The 22867-nt window shown below is 43.1% G+C and overlaps 8 protein-coding genes across 8 annotated transcripts; 3 read left to right on the top strand and 5 right to left on the bottom strand.

Annotated features, from left to right (window-relative positions):
- Positions 1 to 1412: 1412 nt before the first annotated feature.
- EAF02_005513 (uncharacterized protein) lies at positions 1413 to 2423 on the bottom strand (the record flags this gene model as incomplete). The annotated part of the gene is made up of 1 exon (XM_038901561.1): positions 1413 to 2423. The coding sequence occupies one exon, from the start codon at positions 2421 to 2423 to the stop codon at positions 1413 to 1415; it is 1011 nt and encodes a 336-aa protein (XP_038758901.1).
- Positions 2424 to 3534: 1111 nt separating this feature from the next.
- EAF02_005512 (uncharacterized protein) lies at positions 3535 to 4848 on the bottom strand (the record flags this gene model as incomplete). Its single annotated transcript, XM_038901560.1, has 1 exon — positions 3535 to 4848. The coding sequence occupies one exon, from the start codon at positions 4846 to 4848 to the stop codon at positions 3535 to 3537; it is 1314 nt and encodes a 437-aa protein (XP_038758900.1).
- Positions 4849 to 5986: 1138 nt separating this feature from the next.
- EAF02_005511 (uncharacterized protein) lies at positions 5987 to 6883 on the top strand (the record flags this gene model as incomplete). The annotated part of the gene is made up of 2 exons (XM_038901559.1): positions 5987 to 6292; positions 6350 to 6883. 2 exons carry the CDS (start codon positions 5987 to 5989, stop codon positions 6881 to 6883), a joined length of 840 nt encoding a protein of 279 aa, XP_038758899.1.
- A 788-nt stretch (positions 6884 to 7671) lies between these two features.
- On the top strand, positions 7672 to 8580 carry EAF02_005510 (uncharacterized protein; the record flags this gene model as incomplete). The annotated part of the gene is made up of 1 exon (XM_038901558.1): positions 7672 to 8580. The coding sequence occupies one exon, from the start codon at positions 7672 to 7674 to the stop codon at positions 8578 to 8580; it is 909 nt and encodes a 302-aa protein (XP_038758898.1).
- A 2289-nt stretch (positions 8581 to 10869) lies between these two features.
- EAF02_005509 (uncharacterized protein) lies at positions 10870 to 12645 on the bottom strand (the record flags this gene model as incomplete). Its single annotated transcript, XM_038901557.1, has 8 exons — positions 10870 to 10949; positions 11018 to 11082; positions 11163 to 11449; positions 11552 to 11655; positions 11758 to 12112; positions 12168 to 12241; positions 12312 to 12386; positions 12471 to 12645. The coding sequence occupies 8 exons, from the start codon at positions 12643 to 12645 to the stop codon at positions 10870 to 10872; spliced, it is 1215 nt and encodes a 404-aa protein (XP_038758897.1).
- A 2530-nt stretch (positions 12646 to 15175) lies between these two features.
- Positions 15176 to 16825, bottom strand: EAF02_005508 (uncharacterized protein; the record flags this gene model as incomplete). Its single annotated transcript, XM_038901556.1, has 6 exons — positions 15176 to 15313; positions 15382 to 15530; positions 15581 to 15976; positions 16032 to 16285; positions 16337 to 16694; positions 16747 to 16825. 6 exons carry the CDS (start codon positions 16823 to 16825, stop codon positions 15176 to 15178), a joined length of 1374 nt encoding a protein of 457 aa, XP_038758896.1.
- A 1620-nt stretch (positions 16826 to 18445) lies between these two features.
- Positions 18446 to 19549, bottom strand: EAF02_005507 (uncharacterized protein; the record flags this gene model as incomplete). The annotated part of the gene is made up of 3 exons (XM_038901555.1): positions 18446 to 18920; positions 18990 to 19428; positions 19513 to 19549. The coding sequence occupies 3 exons, from the start codon at positions 19547 to 19549 to the stop codon at positions 18446 to 18448; spliced, it is 951 nt and encodes a 316-aa protein (XP_038758895.1).
- A 906-nt stretch (positions 19550 to 20455) lies between these two features.
- On the top strand, positions 20456 to 22645 carry EAF02_005506 (uncharacterized protein). The gene is made up of 2 exons (XM_038901554.1): positions 20456 to 20999; positions 21161 to 22645. Exons 1-2 carry the CDS (start codon positions 20849 to 20851, stop codon positions 22036 to 22038), a joined length of 1029 nt encoding a protein of 342 aa, XP_038758894.1. The 5' UTR covers positions 20456 to 20848; the 3' UTR covers positions 22039 to 22645.
- The last annotated feature ends 222 nt before the right edge of the window (positions 22646 to 22867 follow it).

Genomic DNA, 22867 nt, shown 5'->3' with positions numbered 1-22867 from the left:
GAGACTGTGATAGTGTCGATAAAGATAGAAGATAGATAAGTAATACAGATAAGGCTGCTATTTTACTCGATGTGATCGAGCAATGAATTGTAAAATTGCGGGGAAGGAACATGGAGATTGTGAGAGTACGGAGTGAGAGAAAATCATATGCATGCAGGTAGGGCGTTGGAAAGATTCCTCGGTGTCCCCGATTCTTAATAAGGTAAAGTGATTGAGTATTCCTGCAAGAATGCGACATATAAGATATCACATCTCCGGGGAATAAGTTGTCCAGCGTTATTGACAGTATAATGGTTTAGGATGTCGCCGTCGCCGTGAAAAGTTTTCACAGCATTAGATCGGGGGCTGAAAACGTGATCACGTGAATTTATCTCCGATTTCGGTATCCATGAATTCTCGAGAAGAAAATTATAGTAACTCTCCGATGCAATCGATTGATCTTCGCACCTCCGAGAGGAGGAAGGTGAGAACGATTACCCTCTCGAATGCAGAAATGATCTATTTCAACGAGGAAACTACACCTCCAATAATTAAATGTTAGTAATGTGCATTTTTTTGTTCTATTGACCTTAATGATTTACTGTTCTTGTTTTATACAAAATGTTCATCCCCAGAGCCAAGTCGTGACAAGCTGAGAAGCCATGGCGATGGTTCCAGCGGCAAAGAGCTTAGCAACACTCTGGAGTCGAACCGGGAAGAGAGCTATCATGCCGTCCCTGATCGGATTCTAGGAGCAATCCAGGTGCAATACTCTATGGAATTTTAAAATTAACCACGGTGGAATTGATGGGTTTAACTCCTGACAAATTCAATCAACTGGTCAATACTCGATATCCTCAGCAGGAACAACATTGTGCTGCACACTATCGAATGGAGTAAGACATGATTTGACCATGAGGGTGAGAACTTTGTAGATGGAATAGATGACTAGCATACGAGCATGATCACAACATGAGCTTGAAGTTTCAAGCCAATGGAGTAAACGCTGCCTCAGACTCAGCAGTCAGCGGCCTCCCTGCTTTCGGTTCTTCAAGGAATGGCCGGGGATAATACTCGTGTAGCGTTCAGTCAACGAGGTTGGATGATATTGCTTACGATGTTGCTTTGACTGTCTGTCCGGCATCAATTTCTATTTGGTTATCGGTTCTACTTCGTCGACGAACGTACGCTAGAGGAGAAGGCAATGCATTACTCTTCGGAGGAGAAGATTACAACTTTTTAAGTATAGTTTGGATCATAATGTGGAGCGATTCAGTGATAAAAGTCACAGAGATTACTTGGATGAAATGGGATCACAAAACATAAAATAAGCTAAGAGGTAGTTAAAAGTACAGCAGCCTTGGTCATTCATCGAATAAAATTGTCAGAAAGATTTATCGCCGACGCTCCTGAATTAAGAGAGAAGATCCATCCTACTGATCGTCTTTCAAACCCACCATTGCCAACGAATCTTTCCAAAGTCGAGCCTCAGCCTCAGGATCGTAAGCATGCCCTGCAAACCCTGCACCTGTAATCTCGTGATTCTCATTCCCACGAGTTGTCTTTCCGCACTCAGCAAGATATTCTCCGCCCTTACTTTCCCATTCTTTTCCAATGGCAGCCCACACTGTTGTTGCAACGCCCTGCTCTGGCGTTTTCATTATTTTGTATGCGCTTTTATCCTTTTTCAATTCTTCAACCACTGCAGGGTCCATATACTGCATGAGTCCCGTTGAGGCAATTACTCCAGGATGAAGACTTGTGGCGTGAAGCCCTCGGGATCCGTAGCGCCGCTCGATTTCATTGGCCATGTAGATATTGGCGGTTTTGGCTTGCCCATATGCAACCCATTCATTGTAATCGGTCTTCTCGAAATTGTAGTTGCCTGATTCGTTGATCGGTGCTACGTGATGGGCAGAAGAGGCGAGATTAACGACTCGAGATGAGAATTCTGGGCTGGCGCTGGCGAGGAGAGCTGGCTTCAAAAGCTCGAAAAGGAGGAAATGAGATAGATGATCGACTCCAAATTGCTTTTCAAAGCCATCTTCCGTAAGCTCCAATTTAGGCAGAGCCATGATACCGGCGTTGTTAATAAGGATGTTGACTTGGTTGTTTGACTTCTGGAGAATATCATTTGCGGCGACACGTACGCTGCTAAGTGAATTGTTGTCCATCTTGACCAGTTCAGCGCGTCCTGGTGCGAGGATTCCATCCAAAGCGTTCTTGGCTTTATTCAAATCTCGTGCGGTCAACAACAGTTTTGCGCCAGTCAAAGACAGAGCACGTGCTGTCTCAATACCTATTCCAGCCGAAGTGCCTGTGATAACAATAACTTTCCCAGCTAGCTTGCCCTCCGCACCTTCGTCCTTGATGATTTGAATAGCTGTTGGACGAGCATCCCCAGGGCCATTGGGATTCAGATAAACTTCTGCGTATCGAGACATCGTGATTGAGAGAGTGCGTATATTTGGATTTGGTGTTTGAAATTTGGTAATGATGTAGAAGATGTGAGTTCTAATTTGGGAGACATAGGGGAACTATTTATATTTCTTTTCGTTGCTTGAACCTTCAATTCTGGACTTTCGAATTGGAACCTTAACTCCTGGGCGGCGATGGAGATTCATAGTTTACCTTTGGTATTATAAATCAACAGGAATCGGACTTTTCTTACACATGAGCAGTCAAAGCTGGACCTATCCCCTCTCCGTCTTCAGCTATACTAGTGCTACTACTTACTTCACGACCCATTTCATGCGTAATCCAACATCTCGGTGTGCTGCGGAAACCAAAAAAATTCTGACAAATCTCGTCTATTACGAGATAAAAGAACTATTGTATCCTGGAACAGGGCTATATTCTTGATCACGCTCTCTTGCTACAGTAGCAAAAACATGACTCGGTAGAAGGATGTGTCTCGATATAAGAATGTGTTCCGATATAAGGATGTGTCTCGACATAAGGATGTATTACGGTATAAGGATGTGTTTCGATATAAGGATGTAATGATTAGTTATCCGCCTCTATTGGTAGGTATATCAGACTATGGAAGTTCAAATCATTTCTTTCCCATCTTTTCAATTAAATATCAACCACTTCACCATACAATTGAAATTTCTTTGATACGAATATTGGCTTATATATACTTCTCCAAACGCATCGAATGGAAATATTTTTTCCCCCTCTGGCTAAGGAAGGGAAGGGAGGGAAGGGGAAGGGGAAGGGGGCCATGTGATCTTTACCCTCCCCCTATCAAGAAACATCGACAAAGGTAGAAGAAATAGTTATGACCAAAAAATTCCGCACACACCTCCATACTATGTTCTTAAAAATTTACAATGTGGCTTTGTTTTTTAGAGAACGTTTCAAACTTTTGAATTTGTAGCATTGAAATTTCTACACAGCTCTTTGTCTGGAAATTTGTCACTTTCAAAGGGGATGTAGTATGATATGGCGCTTGTAATTCAATCAATATCCTCTATCCTTATGCCTTCCTCACTGGTTCTTATATTACAACTGGTAAGAGTTAGACCAGGTAGAGTTCTTTCCAATCATCATCTAAAAGACTTCAACAGTCGAGCTTCCAATATTTGCATTCCACGTTATCAGCCTCTCGTTTCTAGATGCACGCCATTTATTGCTTGCTTGGATCAAATCATCACATCCTTCTGGTGCCCAGCTCCATTTTTTCACAAAGCCGGGTGTAACTTCCCAACTTTCTACATTCCATGGATGACCCCAGTTGATCATACATTTACGTCCAGCTGTGTAATCATCCTGGTCTTCGGAACCATCGATACTAGAATCGTTTTCTTCAATTGACGGCAGTGCTGCTAAAACATCACGCATTTGTAATGTACATTCATGAGCATCTGGTGTTGGTGTAACATAATCTGGGAAAATATCACCAAAGAGGTCCCGACAAATTTCTTCAGGCACGAAATTTACACCTTTCTGAATGAGGTTATTCCGAAATTTCGGGAAAGGAAACATATTTATAACGCCCGTATGGGCACAGGTCATCTGCAATTCCGTTGGATATAGTGAACCAGGCATAAGTATGCCATCAAGAGGATGGACGACTGTTAGGCCGCCACAAATTTTAGTAGCAAACTGTGTGATAGGTGCTGTCAGAGGTGATGCCTTGAGAATGAGTGTTGATGCAAATATTAGATCTTTATTAGACATTAAAGCCCGATAAGAATTGTGTTGAACAAGGTGGACAAAATGATCAGATGATATCGTAGGTGTCGCTGATATATTCATCTCGGTAGCGAGGCTGGAGTTATTTGCTAAAGAGGTGGTTGTTGATGCCTCTGTTTGGGGCGAAAATGAGATTAGAGATTGGTTGCATGTGCCCGCAGAGCTTCCACATGGCAGCGAAGAGGAATTTCCGCCCGATGGATGATCTGGTGTCAGAATTGTGTGATCCTGTTTGAGGGAATTTTGGAGCCTCATCTCGTATCTCCGTCTGAATTTGACAACCCAGCCATGAGAAAATTTTGGCGTCACTAAACGCCGTGACTCGTCTGATTGATCCCTTAGCTCCTTGGCCTTTTGTCCGATGGTTTTGTGTGTAACTTTACCGGATCCAGCCTCCACTTCTGGAAGCCAATCTGTGAGTAAAGTCTCTAGCCAAGGCCATTGACAATTTCGTGTTCGAAATTCAGAGTCTGAAGCATTAGAGACATCTAGATAAGCGAAGCTGTTGCTGAGGCTTCGACTGACGATGGACTGACTAATATTGTAGCCGAAGCGAGACTGGAACCACGCTTTCAGTTCAGACTGGGAAGGCTTCGGAGTAGTTGTCTGGTAATATCGACGAAGTGCGACGCGTTGTGAGTGGGAGATTGGGGTCCGAGAATCAGCCATGGTATTAGATTTACGTGCTAGTCAGGAGTACGAAGCGCGATTGTGGCCCAAATCGTGGGGAAATGGATGATTATTGCAGGAAATTTAGAATAACTTTCATTCCACAAAGTGAAAAAAAAGTATGGGGAAAGTATCAAAATCTGAAGAGTGATACCAATGAAGTGATGCAGATTGTGAAGATGGAGAAAATATAATGGAGTGGCATGAGTGAAGAAAGCTAATTTATATTTTAAGTTTAGCTTGACATGAAATCCTTAATAAATATTAGATACCGGTACGAGTATACACTAAGAATTTTAAGTTTCGGGCCAACGAAGCGAAGAGAGAGATTACTAATCGTTATTGGTTTGATAATATCGCTGATGTGGACGTATGGGCTTTTCTGCAACGCCAAGAGGGTAAGAATAATGGTAGGCTATATATAACGCAAAGCAAAACAAATCGTGACGGCGTTACAAAGCATTATGTCTCAAAACAAAGTAATGTTCGCTCTCGTTGCATTTAATTTTCTAGGACCATCAATTCCCCAAAGGCAAAGGAGCATCGTACTCCCTCCTTGAAGCGACTGACAAAGCCTTTTCCCTGAATTGCTGCTGTTCTAGTTAGAGAAAGAACGTAACACGAGCGGACAGGTATCTTATAGATATTATCGGGTTGTTACGCAAGATTCAGCACCTAATCCCCATAGCATTTTCTACAGTAGAGTTTCAAAAGGCTATTCTACCCACTGGCCACCATTACAAGGCATCTTTAAGGTTTGTGGACGAGACTCCTAAGATTTTGTCCCAAGTTTCAGTTGGAGAAGACTCAGATATCCAGTACGTTATGCAGCTGCATGCCATTACAGAGACTGTCACTCGCCTCAGGGAACATCGGAAGCGTAACCACAACCCCACAATCCGATCAACCTCTCTCTCGACCTACGCTAGCTGCATATCACCCTCTTTTTGACCTGAATTGGTCCTAAATCCTCCCCTCGTCATTCCCCAGGAAACTCGGGATTCAATGATTTTTAAGACACAAACAAGCAAGGATATGTCCTCTATGAGCGAAGTTTCGTTCTGAAGAAAGCATTCTCTCATTTGAACCCTTATTGTTTTGCTCCTCACATCCAGTGTTTAATTTTTATAAATTCACAATGGCCAAAAGTGTCTTTATTGCTGCCGCTACCGGTGAACAACGTCGTCCATTATTTATACTATTACTTCAGCTTGGTTACAAAGTAAAAATCCTCGTCCGCGTTTCCTCTTCCAGCGCGGCCCAAGCTTTACGAGTTCTAGGAGCGGAGGTTCATACTGGCAATTTAGAATCCTTTGGAGTAGTTTCTAGAGCCATTAGCGGTGCGGACACTATCTATCTCGCCCTTCCGCCAAATCTGAAGAACGAAATTTTATATGCGAAGAATGTGCTGGAAGCTGCCCAGCAGGAAAAGGTGACCCAGGTGGTTTGATCTAGCGTTGCGAAAACTGGAGATCATGAGACTTTCCATGATTGGAGCAAGGAATATCCATCAGCACAGTATTGGATCCAGAAAGGCGAGATTGAGAAAATGGTTCGCACTTTGGGTTTCAGTTACTGGACAATTCTACGACCTGCGTTCTTCATGCAGAGCTTTTGCTGCCCAAAATGTGATCATATGTTCCTAGGACTTTCAGAATTGCAAACGCCTCGAATTGCGTTCCTCCCCAGCACGCTTCTAGACCTCATCAGCGTTGGGGATATTGCTCGCTTTACTACCAAAGTTATTCAATCACCCAATAGATATTCTAAGAAGACTCTCACGCTAGCTGCCGAGAAATTGTCAGCCGCTGAAATAGCTGATCGATTGGGTGCGGTGAGTGGTAAAGAGATCACCGTTGAATACCTACCCAATCTAGTGGCGAGGGCCCTTCGGAAGCAAGGCAATGGAGTTGTGGGGGCACAGATATGGCAGCGCGATGTTCGTTATAATGTGGATATTGATGCTTTGAGTGAGTATGGGGTATCTTTAACGCCCATGACAGAAGCTCTAAGTAAGGAATCCTTGAATTGGTAAAATGGCTTTTCGCCATTCCATGTGTGGAATTGTTGAGTGGAATATGGTTAGCCACTTCGGGATATGCGGAGCTGTGGTCGATTTAACATTTAGCTTTGGGTGTCTACGCTGCGGTGTAGACTGAAGCTTGGCATAGTTTTACTCGACGGGAATGAGCCGACACCTGGATTCGAATATCAGTTCTATGTTTTCGAACGAGATTGAAATTTGAGTGATTGCTTAACCTACTGATATGTTCTCTTCTAAGGAAAGATCATCACGAAGTCGCAGAATCACCTTAATAGCCCACATTCAATGGTTTTTAATTCGATAATGAGATTCTTTGGATCTGATCATAAGAAGATTACCACCTATTCTAGCGCCCCCGTCTTGCTTCTCGGTGTATTTCTCGTGCGTACCCATTATGCATCCTACTGCTAGCGATTAGTGGCTAAAGAAGCGACGTCCACCTTCACAATGCACAAAGAGATTGGTTGCTTTTTAAGTGAATGGGGCCAAACATCATGGTGTCAAGGATGTAATGTCCGGATATCCTTATATCGAGACATAGTGTCATTGCGTTCTCAGATTTCTAAGCAGACTTGTCCGTAGTGGAGAACAACGCCAGTCAACACCAATGCAAACAACGATGGCTATCTGCCAATTAGCGGTGCAACTTAATTGGAGAATATCGTTATTCACATTTCTCGCACGATCCTGACATGTGTACAATTCAGTTTCTTGCTTGTGTGTAGCTGTAATTTCTATCCCCCAGGTTGTATAATCTCACGGGACTTACAAGATCAACAATGTCAGATAGATTAGCGCTCTCTGGTGGCAACTTTACAGCCACACGGTACTCTACGACTTATGACTACATTTCCCCAATCAAGCTGGACCTTACTGGGAAAAATGTTTTAGTTACAGGGGCAGCGTGGGAGGATGGGGTTGGATATGCTACAGCTACAGCATTCGTGCGTGCGGGTGCTTCAGCAGTAGCATTAGCTGATCTCCACGGCGTATCAGACGATCTTGTCACGAAGCTTAAACTGACTGCAACGCAAGCCGGACATTCGGAGCCTATGGTGCTGAGCTATACCGTTGACATCTCGAAAGAAGAAAGCGTTCAAGCAATGTATAAGATCGTATCAGAACGGTTTGATAGACGTCTGGATATCATCATCAACAATGCAGCTCATATGGAACCATACAAGCCGTTACTCGATTCAGATCCAGATGTTCACTGGCGAACTTTGGAGGTCAATATTCACGGGATCCTAAACATTGCTCGTGCCTTCCTTTCTATGCAGCTTTTGGCTCGTGCAAACAATAACGGCTTATGCACAATGATCAATGTATCCTCTTCAGGTGCATTGAGCGCTCGTCCTGGAAGTGCAAGTTATCGGAGCTCAAAGCTTGCAATTTTGAGGTTAACCGAATCTTTACAATTGGAATATTGCGATCAAGGAATTCTGACCTATTGTGTTAATCCGGGTGCGATCAAGACGAAGATTACTGAGACCGCTCCTGAAGAGGTGCGGAATCGGTTTCCTGACCGTCCAGAGATAGCTGGGGATACGATTGCATGGTTGGCTTCTGAGCGCAAAGAGTGGCTTGGTGGACGATACGTAAGCTGTCCATGGGATATGGAAGAACTTATGAAGAAGAAAGATGAGATCATCGAGAAGGATCTGCTTAAAATGAGGATGGCATTCTGAGTTGAGATCTCCTATGCCCGCGTCGAATCATGGCTGACTACGCCAGATTTAGCCATATCCCTTTAAGTCTTTCGATGATTCTACACGATGACTCTCCGTTTTCATGATATTATTGGCTCAGTCGGATTTTTTACTTACAACGTTCTCTACTTCCTAGATATCTAACTGGGTGGTAAACCGTAGAACAGAACCAATTTCCCATTCCATTTTATCTTCACCGCTTCCTGGCAGAATGATGAGAGCACGTGCTCAATCGGGCCGTGTCGGCTTGTGGAACCAGCCTCGACTCAGCCTAGTATACTTTCTATCCCGTCCCGTCGTTAGGACTATTTTATAGTGACCACTCACTTAATTCTTACCATCCAAGACGGCTCACGAACCACTCGAGATATGTACGTTGCCCAGATATGATTTGACTACATTAGTTATCTATACCACTCTTGTTCTCTCACCACCACATCTCAACCTCCCATTTCCAGGATTCCCCAGATCAAGCTCACCCGTTTTTACATAAAAATCGCTGCACTACAACCTCAAAGCACCACAGCATGTCACCAACATGGCACAAGCATACAATATCTCGTATAGATCTTGATCGTGACTTGCTCATTTAGGAAATGAAACGGGTCGGCTCGTATGCGATATGCAACAAACGTAACCTCAGATATCTCGTCAAAAACTTCGTGCCGTCGTTGCATCTTTTTCTGCTAGGGATGATCACGTGGGTGGTTTTGAGGCTTGGAATGGTTTTTGTGAATTTGGGTAATGCCAAGATGGGCGTGTGGTTTGTATTTGTAGACAAAGTCTGGGTATCAAGAATGCTACAACTGGTGATTCTAGTATCTGATTAGCGGGAGACATGGGCTCAGAGTTCGTCTTGTCGAAGATTCAGATTCTGGGTTATATTGATACTTGACGGCTGGAGATAATCGATATCAAAGGTTAGGCCATCACTATATCATGTCAGTGACATTGAAATACGGAAATTGCAAGAATCCCACAGCGATTTGTTTACCTAGTACCCAAAATGTCATACGTTCGCGGTCTTTTTTCACTTGGTTGTTGTTCTTTTCTTTTCTGAGAAACTCACGGCACGTGAGTTTCGCTTGACCGCACTTGGTATGTCTGTGAGGAGGGTATCTTTTGATTTTTCTATCCAGAATTTATTGAGTTCTGCATCATTTCAAACTCAGTATCTTTATGTCGTCTTCACACAAGCTGATGTACTCATGAGCTCAAGCGGATACCAATCTGATAGTCGATCTTCAAGAAGTCTTTGATGTATAATCTCTGGCCATTATTTCCAGGTCAAGTACAAATGTTCCGATTGTCTTACGCTATCGAACATCTGTACAATATCGCTACCCTTAGAAATGACGACATGCTCATGGATGACGGAGAAGAGAAAGTTGTCTCGAGTTAAACCCAGGCCAACCAAGGAATAATAGATCGAAGAAATGTAATTTATGCAGGAAAGCACGAGGACATATAACCAAATCAGACGAACTGAAGAGTACCCCCAAATTTCTCGATCGTCAAGTGAGAGTCTTAATAAAACAATGTGAAAACAGTGGACTTCCTTGATCTAAGAATTGTAACAGTTTACGATCTCTTTATGACCACATTTCACATCTGGTGGGTCTTCATATAGGTAGCCGGTTGCTTTCATCACTTGGTGGCGCAGCGGCTTCCAAAAAACCGCAAAAGATGCATCTTTTTTCAGAGATATAAAAAGCAAAAAAAAGAAAAAAAATAGCAGCGTGTCATCCACTTAGCACAGGAACGTGATGGCTGCTAGACCAAGATCATAACCCGATGTAAATCTCCAGGAAATACAGAAATGCGAAAACTGCCAGATGTCGCGTTTCAGGCGGATGAACTTGGGTACTTCAAAGGCTAAATCTACTGGATACAATGCTGTCATCCGAATTATTCTTGCCGAAACTTTAATTTATAGTGGGGCTCTGCTATTGACTTCAAATGCAAACAGTATTTTGTTATCGTCTACAACTGCCGGTGGTTCCATTGAACTCACTATTTCATTCCTCTGTACAATCCCAGTCGTTAAATTCGATAAAGCCTTCCAATGCGTTTGAAATTCTCATTTCATTTCACTGATGCAAAAAAAAACAATCCGTATTGAAGAGTAAAGACGAAGTTGTTCTATTCTTCCTCTTTCTCGCGTAGTGCTTCCTATGTACAGCCAATCGAATATATACAGACTCATTCCACTATGTACAATCTTTTCACCAAAATTTACCAGCCCCGATCAATCAATCCTCATTGCTACTAATTTCGAGTAAGACAAGCCGCAACGAGCGCTTGGTCAGTCATAGAAGATCCACTTCCAATAGGCGTTTCTACCAATTCTGTCACATGAATATTAGTATGTTGTCGAACAAAAAATGATGGGCATATAGAAAATTGCTGCACTTACCGTAAGTTGAATCGAAGCTTCCGGCAGACCATCCAATATATCCCAAATAGACATCCGAGTTCGCACTGTGCAATCACATCGTTAATAACATATACCACAGCCTTTCATTCCCAATCTCAAAGACGAAAGAAACTTGGAAACATACTTCAAATAATCAACTTGTTGACACAAGTACTTCTGACAACTTGCGGTATTTCCACCGCCTGTCTCGCTCAAGATAGCTTGTCTCTTATTTGCCCGTAGCCAAGTTGCTAGTGGTGCGAATGCAGTATCGATATTGTTGGTTACGCACTCGGTGTGGGTTCCAGAATTATCGGAGTCGAGATATTTGTGTACGTCGAAGATCAGATTGGTGAAAGTGCCATCAGGATTGGTAATTTTGGAGAGGGCGGCGGCGCTACCGTTGGTGATGAAAGCGCCTGCGGATGTGTACTAGATGGTTGAAGTTAGTGAATTGATTTAAAGTCATGAAGAAGCTTGCAGTGGTTTGGAAGAAAAGCGCTCAGAAAGAATGTATGGTGTCACTATACTTACGTCAGTACCAGGGAGTAGAAGCATGTTAGATGTTGCGCCCGCTTGACGAATAGCAGTAACAACTTTTTGAAGCGTTGCTGCCCAGGTGGTTATACTATTCAAATCTATATTCCCATTAGTTCGTATTCAAGTATTCATTTCTCCTCTCCTCTTTCCTCTCTCCTCCACTTCACGCTCCACCCCCTCAAGAAAAGGAAAATACACACCATGTGGTTCGTTCATCAATCCAAAAACGATCTTAGTATTTGACTTATACTTCGCCGCCAATTGAGTCCACAGACTCACGAACTGCGCATCCGTTGGTCCTCCCTGTCCAATGATGCCTCCATTCCACCTCGCATAGTTATGGATATCAATTATGCAGGTAGCACCCGTTGCCAAGCATCCCTGGACCAGCTGATCATAGGTCGCAAGATTGGAGCTGTCGAGTGTTCCCCCGAGATTGTTGTTCACAAGGTACTGCCAGCCAACGGGGAGACGGAAAATATTATGACCAGTTTTGGAGACGAAGTGGGTCATTTGACCTAGGCCATCGGGGCCATTGTTGAGGCTTTTGAGAGCCTGTTGGGGAGTAGAGTTAGCGGGCAATTAGAGTTAGAAAAGGAGGAGTACGCACTGGCAAGATTTTGTTGGTTAGACATGTACCATCTGTTGTGCAGCCGAAGTCGAATCCGGCGATATTGGTACCAACTTGAACGTGTCAGTACGAGTTCTTCAATCATAATATTCTCATGAAATGGTACTAATAGCATGAACTTACTATACTTTGTCTTTCCCGTCGAACTTGGTGTTGCGGCTGCACTGGTTGTTGCACTTGTAACTGTTGTTAAAGTTGCTATATTGCCATATGTTGGCATTTTGTCTTCATACGCTGCTGTAACTTTCTCCCTCTCTGTCTCTCTCTCGGAAGCAGACTCACCAGTTCCAGGCAAGCATTGCGAGTAATACGCATTCCCGTATGTACACACATAACCCGACGCACAAGTTGTAGAGCCAGTCCACCCCGTACCGCCACACTGTGCGTACGCGACGCCTTGTGCAGCGGCGGCAGACACGATTGGAACGATTGTGTATAGGGGAGTTGAGAGCTTCATCTTGAAGGTATGAAGAGAGGTGGCTAAAAATATGATGTATAAACAGCGCGAACGAGAATGTTTATATCTTGGAAACGCCAAGGTATTCATGCGGATCATATAGTCCAGATTCCAACCCATCATCGAAACCCGGCACGCTATCACCGGTGTATACCTAAGTTCTCCAATTAACCCCCTAATTGCCGATCTGAATACTCTCCCTACATCCCATTGCCATCGATTCCTATCACCTCACCAAAGATCTCCATCCACGGACCGAAACCCCCGTGTTCCAGATTCATTCTCATTTCCCCTCCCCCCTAAAAGAAAATATAAGAATGCATACCCGCTCTATACATTAAATCTCCTAGGTTTACTCTGGTACTAATACTCCACTATTGCATGATATATGGGGTATGCGTCATCTTTACCAATCTCGTGATTCTAAACTGCCATATAATACTGGAGCTTAGCTTAGTTTAAGTACGTGAAATGTTGACTTGTCGGAAAGAAGACGATGGGGCTCCGAAACGGGATTGCGGGAAGAGTTTCATGTGTATGGGGTTGGGCCGGACCGAGGGTCGGTATTGTGAAAGAGATGAGATGAGAAAGTGGGTCCGCTCAATTTATCTCTGGGGTTTGTTTGTCTAATTGTTTCTGTGGGCGGAGTAGGAGATAGGTCTAGATGGGATTTGCATTTGTATTTCTCTTAGATTAGTGGATGGAAAAGGAAAAGAATGAAATACTCGGAATTCTATTCAAAGTCTAATCATCATCTATCTACCAATTTTCCCTTTCCAAAAATCCTCCGAATTCCCCACCACCATACCTACAAACCCTCCTTCCCTCCCCCCTTAAATCTACACAAAAAAATTTCCTCAACCCTTAAATTTCCATTCCCATCCCCATCTTAATCCCCTGTACAGGCTGTACTCCGTACGTACATACCGCGGTACATACGAGTAGTACACAGTACATACACGCCAAGGCTCGCCCCAACCCCGACCCCAACTCTATTCCTATCAATCACAAAGCGCACCAGCATAAGCCGGACCCGCACCGCACCACCCATCCTCGGATAAATCCAGGGGTAAATAACCTTAACCTCTTCCCATTCAGCCATGCTCTGTCACCAAGAAATGCCACATACCCCAGATTTCGGCTATTCTGTTTGCACTTTCTGGTGCGCTGTTTGTTTATACAACATGCATGTGGTGGAACAAGCATTGCATTGCATCTCTTCTATCTATTTATCCTTTTTCCCCAGATCCCAGGAGGATATTTAACCTTAATTAATGACATGCTAATATAATTTTTGAGGAGCCCGGTAATTCTGATACATACCTACCGCCTCTTAACCCAGATAACCTTAATTAATCAAAAAGAAAAAAAGTTCCCATGTATCACAAGACTGTCTCCCTCCCTAACCTTCATTTAAAAATTTGAATCCACTCTGCATATTTTCCATCTTCCATTTTTTCTCTTCGAACTTGAAATTTAGAATTGTCCCAGCCTGCGAAATGTATCTGTCAAGTACCTACCTACGAGCCTCCATCCTTTAGTTCAATAAACCTATCATCCCCAAACACAAACTCCCTAAATATTGAATGAATTGTAAGATTACAATCTCACAAATTCATACAAAGTACATACTATCCCATACCATACCATGCCATGCTATCATACCAATTCCTCTTGATTGAAAGTTGAAACTCAATACTATCTAAATTTATTTCCCTCAAGAGAATTTCTCCCATCGAACATATCCTAAACTTCCAATTCCTAACCAAAAAAAAAATATATATATACTCCCGTCCGCTCTCTACCCTTTCCCCTCAAAAACCCAAACATTTTAAAGCAATACAAAAGATACGCAACACTACCGTAAAAACTATCTAAATCTATCCTTCGAATTTCTTTCTCCAAAGCCGAAAAATCCAAGTCCATCAATTTGTAGACTGCAGGATGGTAGTTTGATATCTATATACCTACTTTAATATAAACAATATTAATATTATTACAATTGCAATTACAATTACAATCAAATGTTTTAGATACCTACCAACGTCAATATACCTTCTCGATTACATATATAACACATCTAGTTGAATAATCCAACAAAAACACATCATCAGGAAGATAAATTTACTTTCAAGAACAATCATCTGGAAATATTTCCACGTGTTCAGAAAGTACTCCTCTGCATAATCTCAATAAAACATAAAACATCCGAAATGACAATCAGTAGGTTAGTAGGCGACTATTCATTTCCCATACACGTACGTTCGCACAGATATTGAATATCCAACTCTCAAACATAAAGAGAACAATTTGTATTTGATATATACAGAAGAATCGAAGAGGTAAAAAGTTTATATACATATTTTAATCGAATCGAATCGGAACAGTGACAAAAAACAATGAACATGTAACGATCGACCATATATCGAAGAACTTTTTTTCTTCTCCATATCACGTTGTGGGTAAAGAGTGTGTGATTTTTTCATTCCCCATCTCATCTTCATTTTCCTCTCCCAACTTCTCCGCTTGATCAAAAGGTTGGGTTGGCATTGGTAAGCAATTGAGCAAAGTAGGCCTGGAACCAAGTACCCGCTTCTGGAGCCGGTTGGAGCGCATCTGCGAGTCCGCAGTGGAAATCGTATCGTGCAGCGCTGGTGTTTGAAGTTCCCTAATTGTTAGGTTAGTATATGTGTTGAAATAAGAAGGGATGGGGATGGGGTGTGTGGGAAAACTAACGTCGCCTTCTCCACCGGGCTTGACCCAGACAAATGCGTCTTCCAATGCATCTCCTGTGTTTGTGGTTGGTCGAACACCGAATCCGGTTCCGATGAGGTTGCACCAGTCACCCCAGGCGAGTTGGGCGGTTGGTTGAACACCATTTCGACCTATTGAGTTGTTAGCATCGTCTTAGATGATTCGAAAAGATGTTACTTGCTGGTATCAGTAATGAAGTGAGCTGGGAAACCTTGAGCGGTCAAAAGTGGAGCGAGAGCGTTAATGTACGATTTCTCGTTACAGTTGGAGTCGCCAGAGGTGTAGGATGGGCAACTGGTGCTTGTCCAAGCATTGTAGTTTGCAACATTAGTTGCGAGACCTCTGACTGCCGCTGGACTTCCAGCTGCTTTGTAGACTTTGCCGAAGAGTTGTGCAGCCGGTCCGATGTTTGCAGGCCATCCTAACCAACCAGCATGACCAGCATCCAAGTACATAGCGACGTTTGAAAGATTCAATTGCGCGATGGCATATTCGGTACCCTCTAGGTAGGCTGCTTGCGCACCGGCACATTTTGCGACTGACAAGTTGGTGACGAGATTGGCCAACGAGTCGGGTTCTGTTGGATGATTAGCCACAAACCTACACAAGCTTGAAATAAAGAATTCACTTACCAATGACAAGGATAACGCTGACATCGGAGTAAGTTTTCAAAAGAGCGGCGATGGAATCGATATAAGCTTTGTACTTCGCTAAACCACCGTCTGCAATGCTATATTCTCCGTTCGAAGCAGCGGCGGCACAGTCTCTGTCTGGCAAATCGTAGACTACGAAAGTGCCTGCAATAGGTGGGCTTGCTCCTGCTTTGTTCAAAGCCCGGATATTGGCAAGGTAAGTTCCCATCAATGGAACTTTGGCTGCGGTGTCACTAAGTCTATTAGCTATCATTTCCATCATCTAGTTAAAGACGATGACTTACAGCCAATAAAAGGTTGGAACCTTTGCTACCGCAGCGGCTTTAGTAGCCATGGCTCCAGTGAGTGAAGGAATAGCACTCGCAGAGATTTCGGAAGCATAGTATGGATTCGCATAGAGTGCTTTTCCTACGAATGGATTGCCAGCAACTGCTGCTGTTGTTGTTGCACTGCTGCCACTTGTGGTCGTGGTAGCTTTGGTGGTAGATGTGATGATTGTGGTGGGAGTCGTTGCGGTGGGAGCTGAAGTTGCTGTTGTTGTGGCCCCAGCGCCTGGTAAACACTGAGAATAGTATGGATTGCTAACAACACAGCTAAATCCCGAAACGCAAGTTGTTGCGCCAGTCCAACCTTGACCACCACCTGAAAGATGTGTTAAAACCATATTACCAACCAATGAAGCGTGATAACTTACATTGTGCGTAACCTGCACCTTGTGCATACACAGTAGGTGCTACAGCTGCAGCAGCGAGGAGAACATTCTTGAAACCCATTTTGACAGGACAATTGAAGAAGTAAAGATTGTGTGTGTGGTTGGATATTCACATTTTGGAGAAAGGAACAGTCTTTTATATCAGTCGGACTGAGATATGACTAACCATGTTGGCCATACAAATCTTGATGAACTAACATGCACTCACATTTGATCATCTATATGCGAGCTGCACTCCAATATCACAACGGGAGTCCGGCGCCGGCTTGCCAGTAGAATTTGTATAGCCTGAGTAGAACTCAAAAGATACCATGGATTGATCATGAAGAACATCATAATTTCAAATTCTTGGCAGGACCCCGCGAAATATGACTGGATAAAATATATCAAACGAGATGCATTTTACTATAACGACCAATTAAAGTGATATCCAGTATCCAATCAAGACAATCGACGGAAAATCACCCAAACCAAATTTAGATTAAAGAAATCACATAAACTTCCAGGTACCTGAGCGACTAAGGAGCAACGGCCCGTTAAAGGATTGTATAGGATCATGTGCTATATGAACTGCCACTTGCTATATGATCTGTATTATACCTTCTGTCAGCTTGACAGGTATGGTATTTTGTGGGGTTTGAAGATAATCCCACTGCAAGGACAGAAACTAAGAACGTGATTTCCATAATCAGGTACTAAATAAAGCCAGAAGAACATCCACAGTTTCGGAACGTGAGAGAGAACAGCCGATGACAGCTAAAACTTCCTCTTGTCTAAAACTCTCGCGAAGAAGGAAAGCAGAATCTAAGGTCTAGATGCAGTAGTCGTATATTGACTTCCAAGCTTGCGAGATATGGAGTAGAAATAAACTTAAGCTACTTGAAGTTACATAGATACCTAGGTACTTTCAAGAATCCCACAACTCAGGCTGGCATGAAAATGTGGAGGGAATCTGGGGAAGAGATGAAGGTTGTGGAGAAAGGCGTTGGTGGATTTAGCCTATTTTCTTGAAGCTACGGTTACCCGCAGCTACCATCTAGATCACATGCTCTCAATTTGTTGATAGCATATCTTTCCTTGTCACCGGTATACTAAACAATGCAATGCCATATATGACATGCTGAAAAAACACTTACAGAGATTAACATCTTGGCTTGAGCTGATCAGCCGTTCTAATCTTTATGCTCGGAGCGGGAAATCTGTGTTTCGGTCCGGCGGCATGTCACCTTAAGTGTCGATATGTTGGATGGACTTGGAACTTCGGTTTGTTCTTTATTAGATTCATTAGCGAAGATATCGAAAAGGTGAACAGGAGATAAGACGAGAAGACTTGAGATTCTGTGATGTTACTAGTCAACTATATGTTCTACATATGACCAATAGGACTATCTCAGTTATGTTTGGGGAATGAAGCGACGAGATTACCAGAGGAAACATGGAAAATAAATGATATATGGATGGAAATGAACTTGATGGGTATTGGGTATTTGAAGCTTGAATTATATCCAATGGTTCGCTTATTAATTTCGTAAAGAAATTATGGAGGTTTCTACTCTAATTTCAACGTTATAAATATCTATGCTATGTGATACGAGCCATCAATACAGCTGGCTCTCAGCTAGTCTCCTAAAACTCAAGTACCTGTCTATTCTCCAGTCGCAAACAAGAACATACCACTCATCTAAAACCCATCAACCTTAATTCCCCTCTCCTTCTCCCCCTTCAACCTCTCCTGGTTATGTGTTACCCACCAAGCATGCGTCGCATCCTTACCAATGAAATTTCCCTCCTCATCCATCTCATCCCACGGTTTTGGGGCTAGGATATAATGAATATTTTTTACTTTATCATCTCTCCAAATTTGAGGATGGACGCCTTCCCATTTCAACGTTTTGAGGGCGTTATAAATATAAGGAAGTGGCACCCATCGATTTTTGAAGAGATCAGAGAGGAGAGATTGATCTGCAAAATCCATATTGATTGCGGCGTCTGAGGAAAGATGATCAAGAATGGCGTTGTATACGCCAGAAGAAGGGTTGACGACTTGAAGACCGCCGTTCATGAAACCGAGAGGAGAGGTGTTGGGAGGTGGTCCGGTGGTTTGTGCGACTTCTGGTGTGTTGTGCTGGGAGGTGAATGCGCAGTTTTCGGGAACCCTGGAGGAATGTTAGTTTGTCTCTAGTTGTGCCTTCGGATAAAGTGAATAGATTGGAGGTTGAACAAACCAATCAGCAGGATAATGTTTCTTCTTTAGCGGATTGCAGACACATGCATGGCCCGCAGCAAAAACTCTCTGTCCCTTGCCCGCCACCTCCGGCGCATCGAGTTCTAATTCCATCAACTCGTCCATGTTTTGTAGGACCAACATATCGCTATCGAGTTGCACAACGCGCTCATATTCGATTAAACTAAAAGGGGCGAGTTTAGACCAGCAATCGTAGAAGCGAGGGTCGTTGGAATAATCTTTTCCGCCATTCTTTGGGAGAAGATATTCAATGCGCTGCTTAGGAATACCACGGGCTTCGAGCGCAGCGTGGCCTTCAGGAGGGAAGGCATCGGTGTAGAGGGCTACGAGAGGATATTTGGAGTTGTGTTTTTTGAGGGAGTAGTCGAGGGTTAGAAGACCGGAGAGGTAGGCGGTGTTGGTTATGAGGGTTGTCCAGACTGCGGAGAAGGTATTGTCAGTTGAGTCATTTTTTGATATGATGGGCAGATGTGCCGAATTTTGTCCTGAACAGAACAACATACCCTTCTTGGATTGGGTAACTCGTTCGGAGGATGTCATTTTCCTGAAATATTCTTCAACTTCGAGAAGTGTTGCGTGTGAGATGTATTGATTATGTAGTATTGGACGGGTATATATGAATTGATCAAAAGAATAAGCACAGCTTTAGTATTCAATGATAGATAACAAACAACTTTTCGTCAAGAAAGGAAGAGCGCAAGAAGTGAGCAAGTAACCTTTAGTAATGATTGAAAAGTATTTATACAGTAGAAAGGAATAGAAGAAGAAAGGCGTGCTTGGGCTACTGGCTCAGAATTGATCAAAATGGGACAGGTTCACATCACAACATCTTTTAAACATCCTTAAATATCCTAATGTCAGCAAACCTCCAATGGAGATACGAAACACTTTGTTACGGGACTCATCCCAATTGCCAAGATGTGAACGCGTCAATTGTTGCTTCAAACTTCAATAAATGGTGAGTAGAAAGACATCTGAAGTATTCTAATTGCATACTGCCTAGGTAACTTACCCACAAATACATGTTTGAAGAGAAAAATCTGAAGTTTGGGAAGGTTCAATCAGCCAGCCTTATACCGACCGCTTCATGATACTCGAGTCTCACGATAATCGAAATTCATCCGACGAGTTTCGAGATCTTGATAATCCCCCACTTTGAATTCCCATCTGCCCCTCACTTCCCTTGCTTTTGATGGCCGCTTTACTATGCTCGCTATGCTCAGCTATCCTCAGCTATCCTCAGCCAAGCTTCTCATCGTTGCTTATCTAGCCAATCAATACCATGTATACACATTGACGATTCCCGTCGATAAGGCAGAGAGATCATAGAAGGAAGAAAAAAAAGAAAAGGTCAATTGGAACTTGGAAGCTCACGGTCGCAACGGCCTCCGACTTCGCCAAATGATTCTTCAAAGTTCAAAGCATTCCTACCTAGTCATAGCTCCACCCAGTTTGGTAGTTCAACTCGTCATCCATCCGAAGTTCGAACATATTGGATATGATCTATTAATAAGCTAGGTAGTACCAATATGCTGCAAAGTATTATCAATCTAAAATAACGGCGATCCAAGACCCTTGCTGTGCGACATAACAAATCGAGAATATCGTGCCTTCCAATTACAAGCTACTGTTTGATAACCAACCAAGCAAACGAGCAAGCAAGCTCAATCGATCCTTTGCTCGCGAAAAGCTTCCTCCCATCTAGCTTGTCTCTCCCTGTCTTATCGGTGTGGACTTCATTGTGATTTTCAGACGAGGGTCAGACAAGACAAGACAAGACTTAATGTTTGCAACAGACTCGCGGATTTTGTGATCAGTTAGCCTATCTAGGCAATCGAAATGGCTACGAGTGAGTCTGCCACCATGTCGCGGTTGCAAATAGGAAGGAATACTACCGACGGTGGGGAGAAAATGGTAGAGAAGAAGAGAGAGGCAAAGAATTATAGAGGATTCGTGGCGGGTGTGTTTTCGGGAGTTTCGAAACTTACTGGTATGACAATTTGAGGTTTCTTTGCTTGCGAATTTGAGCACTGTTTATATTTTGGAGAGAAAATGCTGGGTGATTTATGAATGCGAGTTGATTTGCCAATTGATATTGCTATCTATCTTGCAATAAGAAAAATACAAATGCTAATCATATACCATCAACAGTTGGGCATCCATTCGATACCATTAAAGTCCGTCTTCAAACCTCCACATCATCCCAATTCAACGGGCCACTCCAATGTCTTCTCCTCACCATTCGCAATGAAGGCTTCAGCGGTCTCTACAAGGGTGCCACTCCCCCTTTAGTAGGCTGGATGTTCATGGATAGTATAATGCTCGGTTCCCTAACCTTCTACCGCAAACTTCTCCATCAAACCCTCTTCTCCCCCTCTCGCATGGCCGCCACCCCATCTAGTCTTGCGCGTCCCGGTGATGCCCTCACGCCCTCTCAAATCCACAAACTGCCCACTATAGGCCATGCCCTCGCTGGTGTCATGGCAGGCGCAACCGTAAGTTTTATTGCGGCCCCCGTCGAACATCTAAAAGCACGTCTACAAATCCAATACTCGAGTAAGAAATCCGAACGTCTATATAGCGGTCCTATCGACTGCGCACGTAAAATTTACCGATATCATGGTATACCAGGTCTCTACCATGGTCTCTCCGCTACTCTTTTCTTCCGTTCATTTTTCTTCTTCTGGTGGGGTTCGTACGATGTTTTCACTCGTCTGTTGTCAGAAAAAACACAATTGAGTACCCCTGCCATTAATTTCTGGGCTGGCGGTCTCTCGGCACAGGTTTTCTGGATGACGAGTTACCCGAGTGATGTGGTTAAACAACGGATTATGACAGATCCACTAGCTGGTGGATTGGGAGATGGGGTGCGCAGATTTCCAAACTGGAAGAGTGCGGCGAGGGAGGTGTATAGGGAGAGTGGATGGAAAGGGTATTGGAGAGGCTTCCTACCCTGTTTCTTGAGAGCTTTCCCTGCAAACGCGGTTGCGCTAGTAGCGTTTGAGGGCGTTATGAGGGCGTTGCCTTGATGTGTATGTGCATATGCAGCTGCACATATACTCCAGTGACAAGGATTCTAGAAGATGAGAAAGTTGTAGGAAAGAGTGTAAGATATTGTACAGCGAGAGATGATGAGAAGCATGCATGCATGGCGTTAGGAACTGCATATCTATTTTTACGGGGGATAGACAGACACCATCTCCAATCAACTAGAGGAACCGGAGGGAACTCACCCATCCACGTAATGATCTACATGAGAGGTGTTGTATATGAGATGGATAGATGAAAGAGAAGATATACTGGTAGAACCCAGCATACCAGCACACAAACATATATGGATAGATCAGATGGATATACATCACCGTATCTATCTATCGCTAGACAAACACACAAAAAGTGTCACTGCACTGTGCAATTGAGCAATGGGGCAATTGGGCAATCAGGCAGTTGGAATTCAGGAAAAATAAAAGTAGAAGTAGAAGTAGATAGAACTCAACTCAAAATAATTCAAAAGAGCCCAAATTCAAACAATTCGAATCAAAAATCAAAAATCAAAAATCAAAAATCAAGACCAAAGACCAATTGAAGGAAGAAAAAACGGATGTGAAGATAAATTCCAAGAATACCAAAAAAAAATAACAAAAATACAATTTACAAATTACAATTCATTCTCTATTCTCTATTTATACTACTTACCTACTAGATATACATTATTATATCTATACATACCTACATACACATACACACATACTTCGAGTTCGTCATGCGAAATGAAGTAGAATAGAATAGAATACTATAGAAAACAATAGATCGACTACCGCAAAGAAAGATACATATAACGATAGCAAGACAGCGAGG

The sequence above is a fragment of the Botrytis sinoallii genome (genome assembly GCF_014898435.1).
Source record: "Botrytis sinoallii strain Bc 23 chromosome Unknown BSIN_008, whole genome shotgun sequence".
Taxonomy (NCBI): Eukaryota; Fungi; Ascomycota; class Leotiomycetes; order Helotiales; family Sclerotiniaceae; genus Botrytis; species Botrytis sinoallii.
Note: the sequence above shows the minus strand (reverse complement) of the source record. Positions and strands in the feature narration are given on the sequence as shown.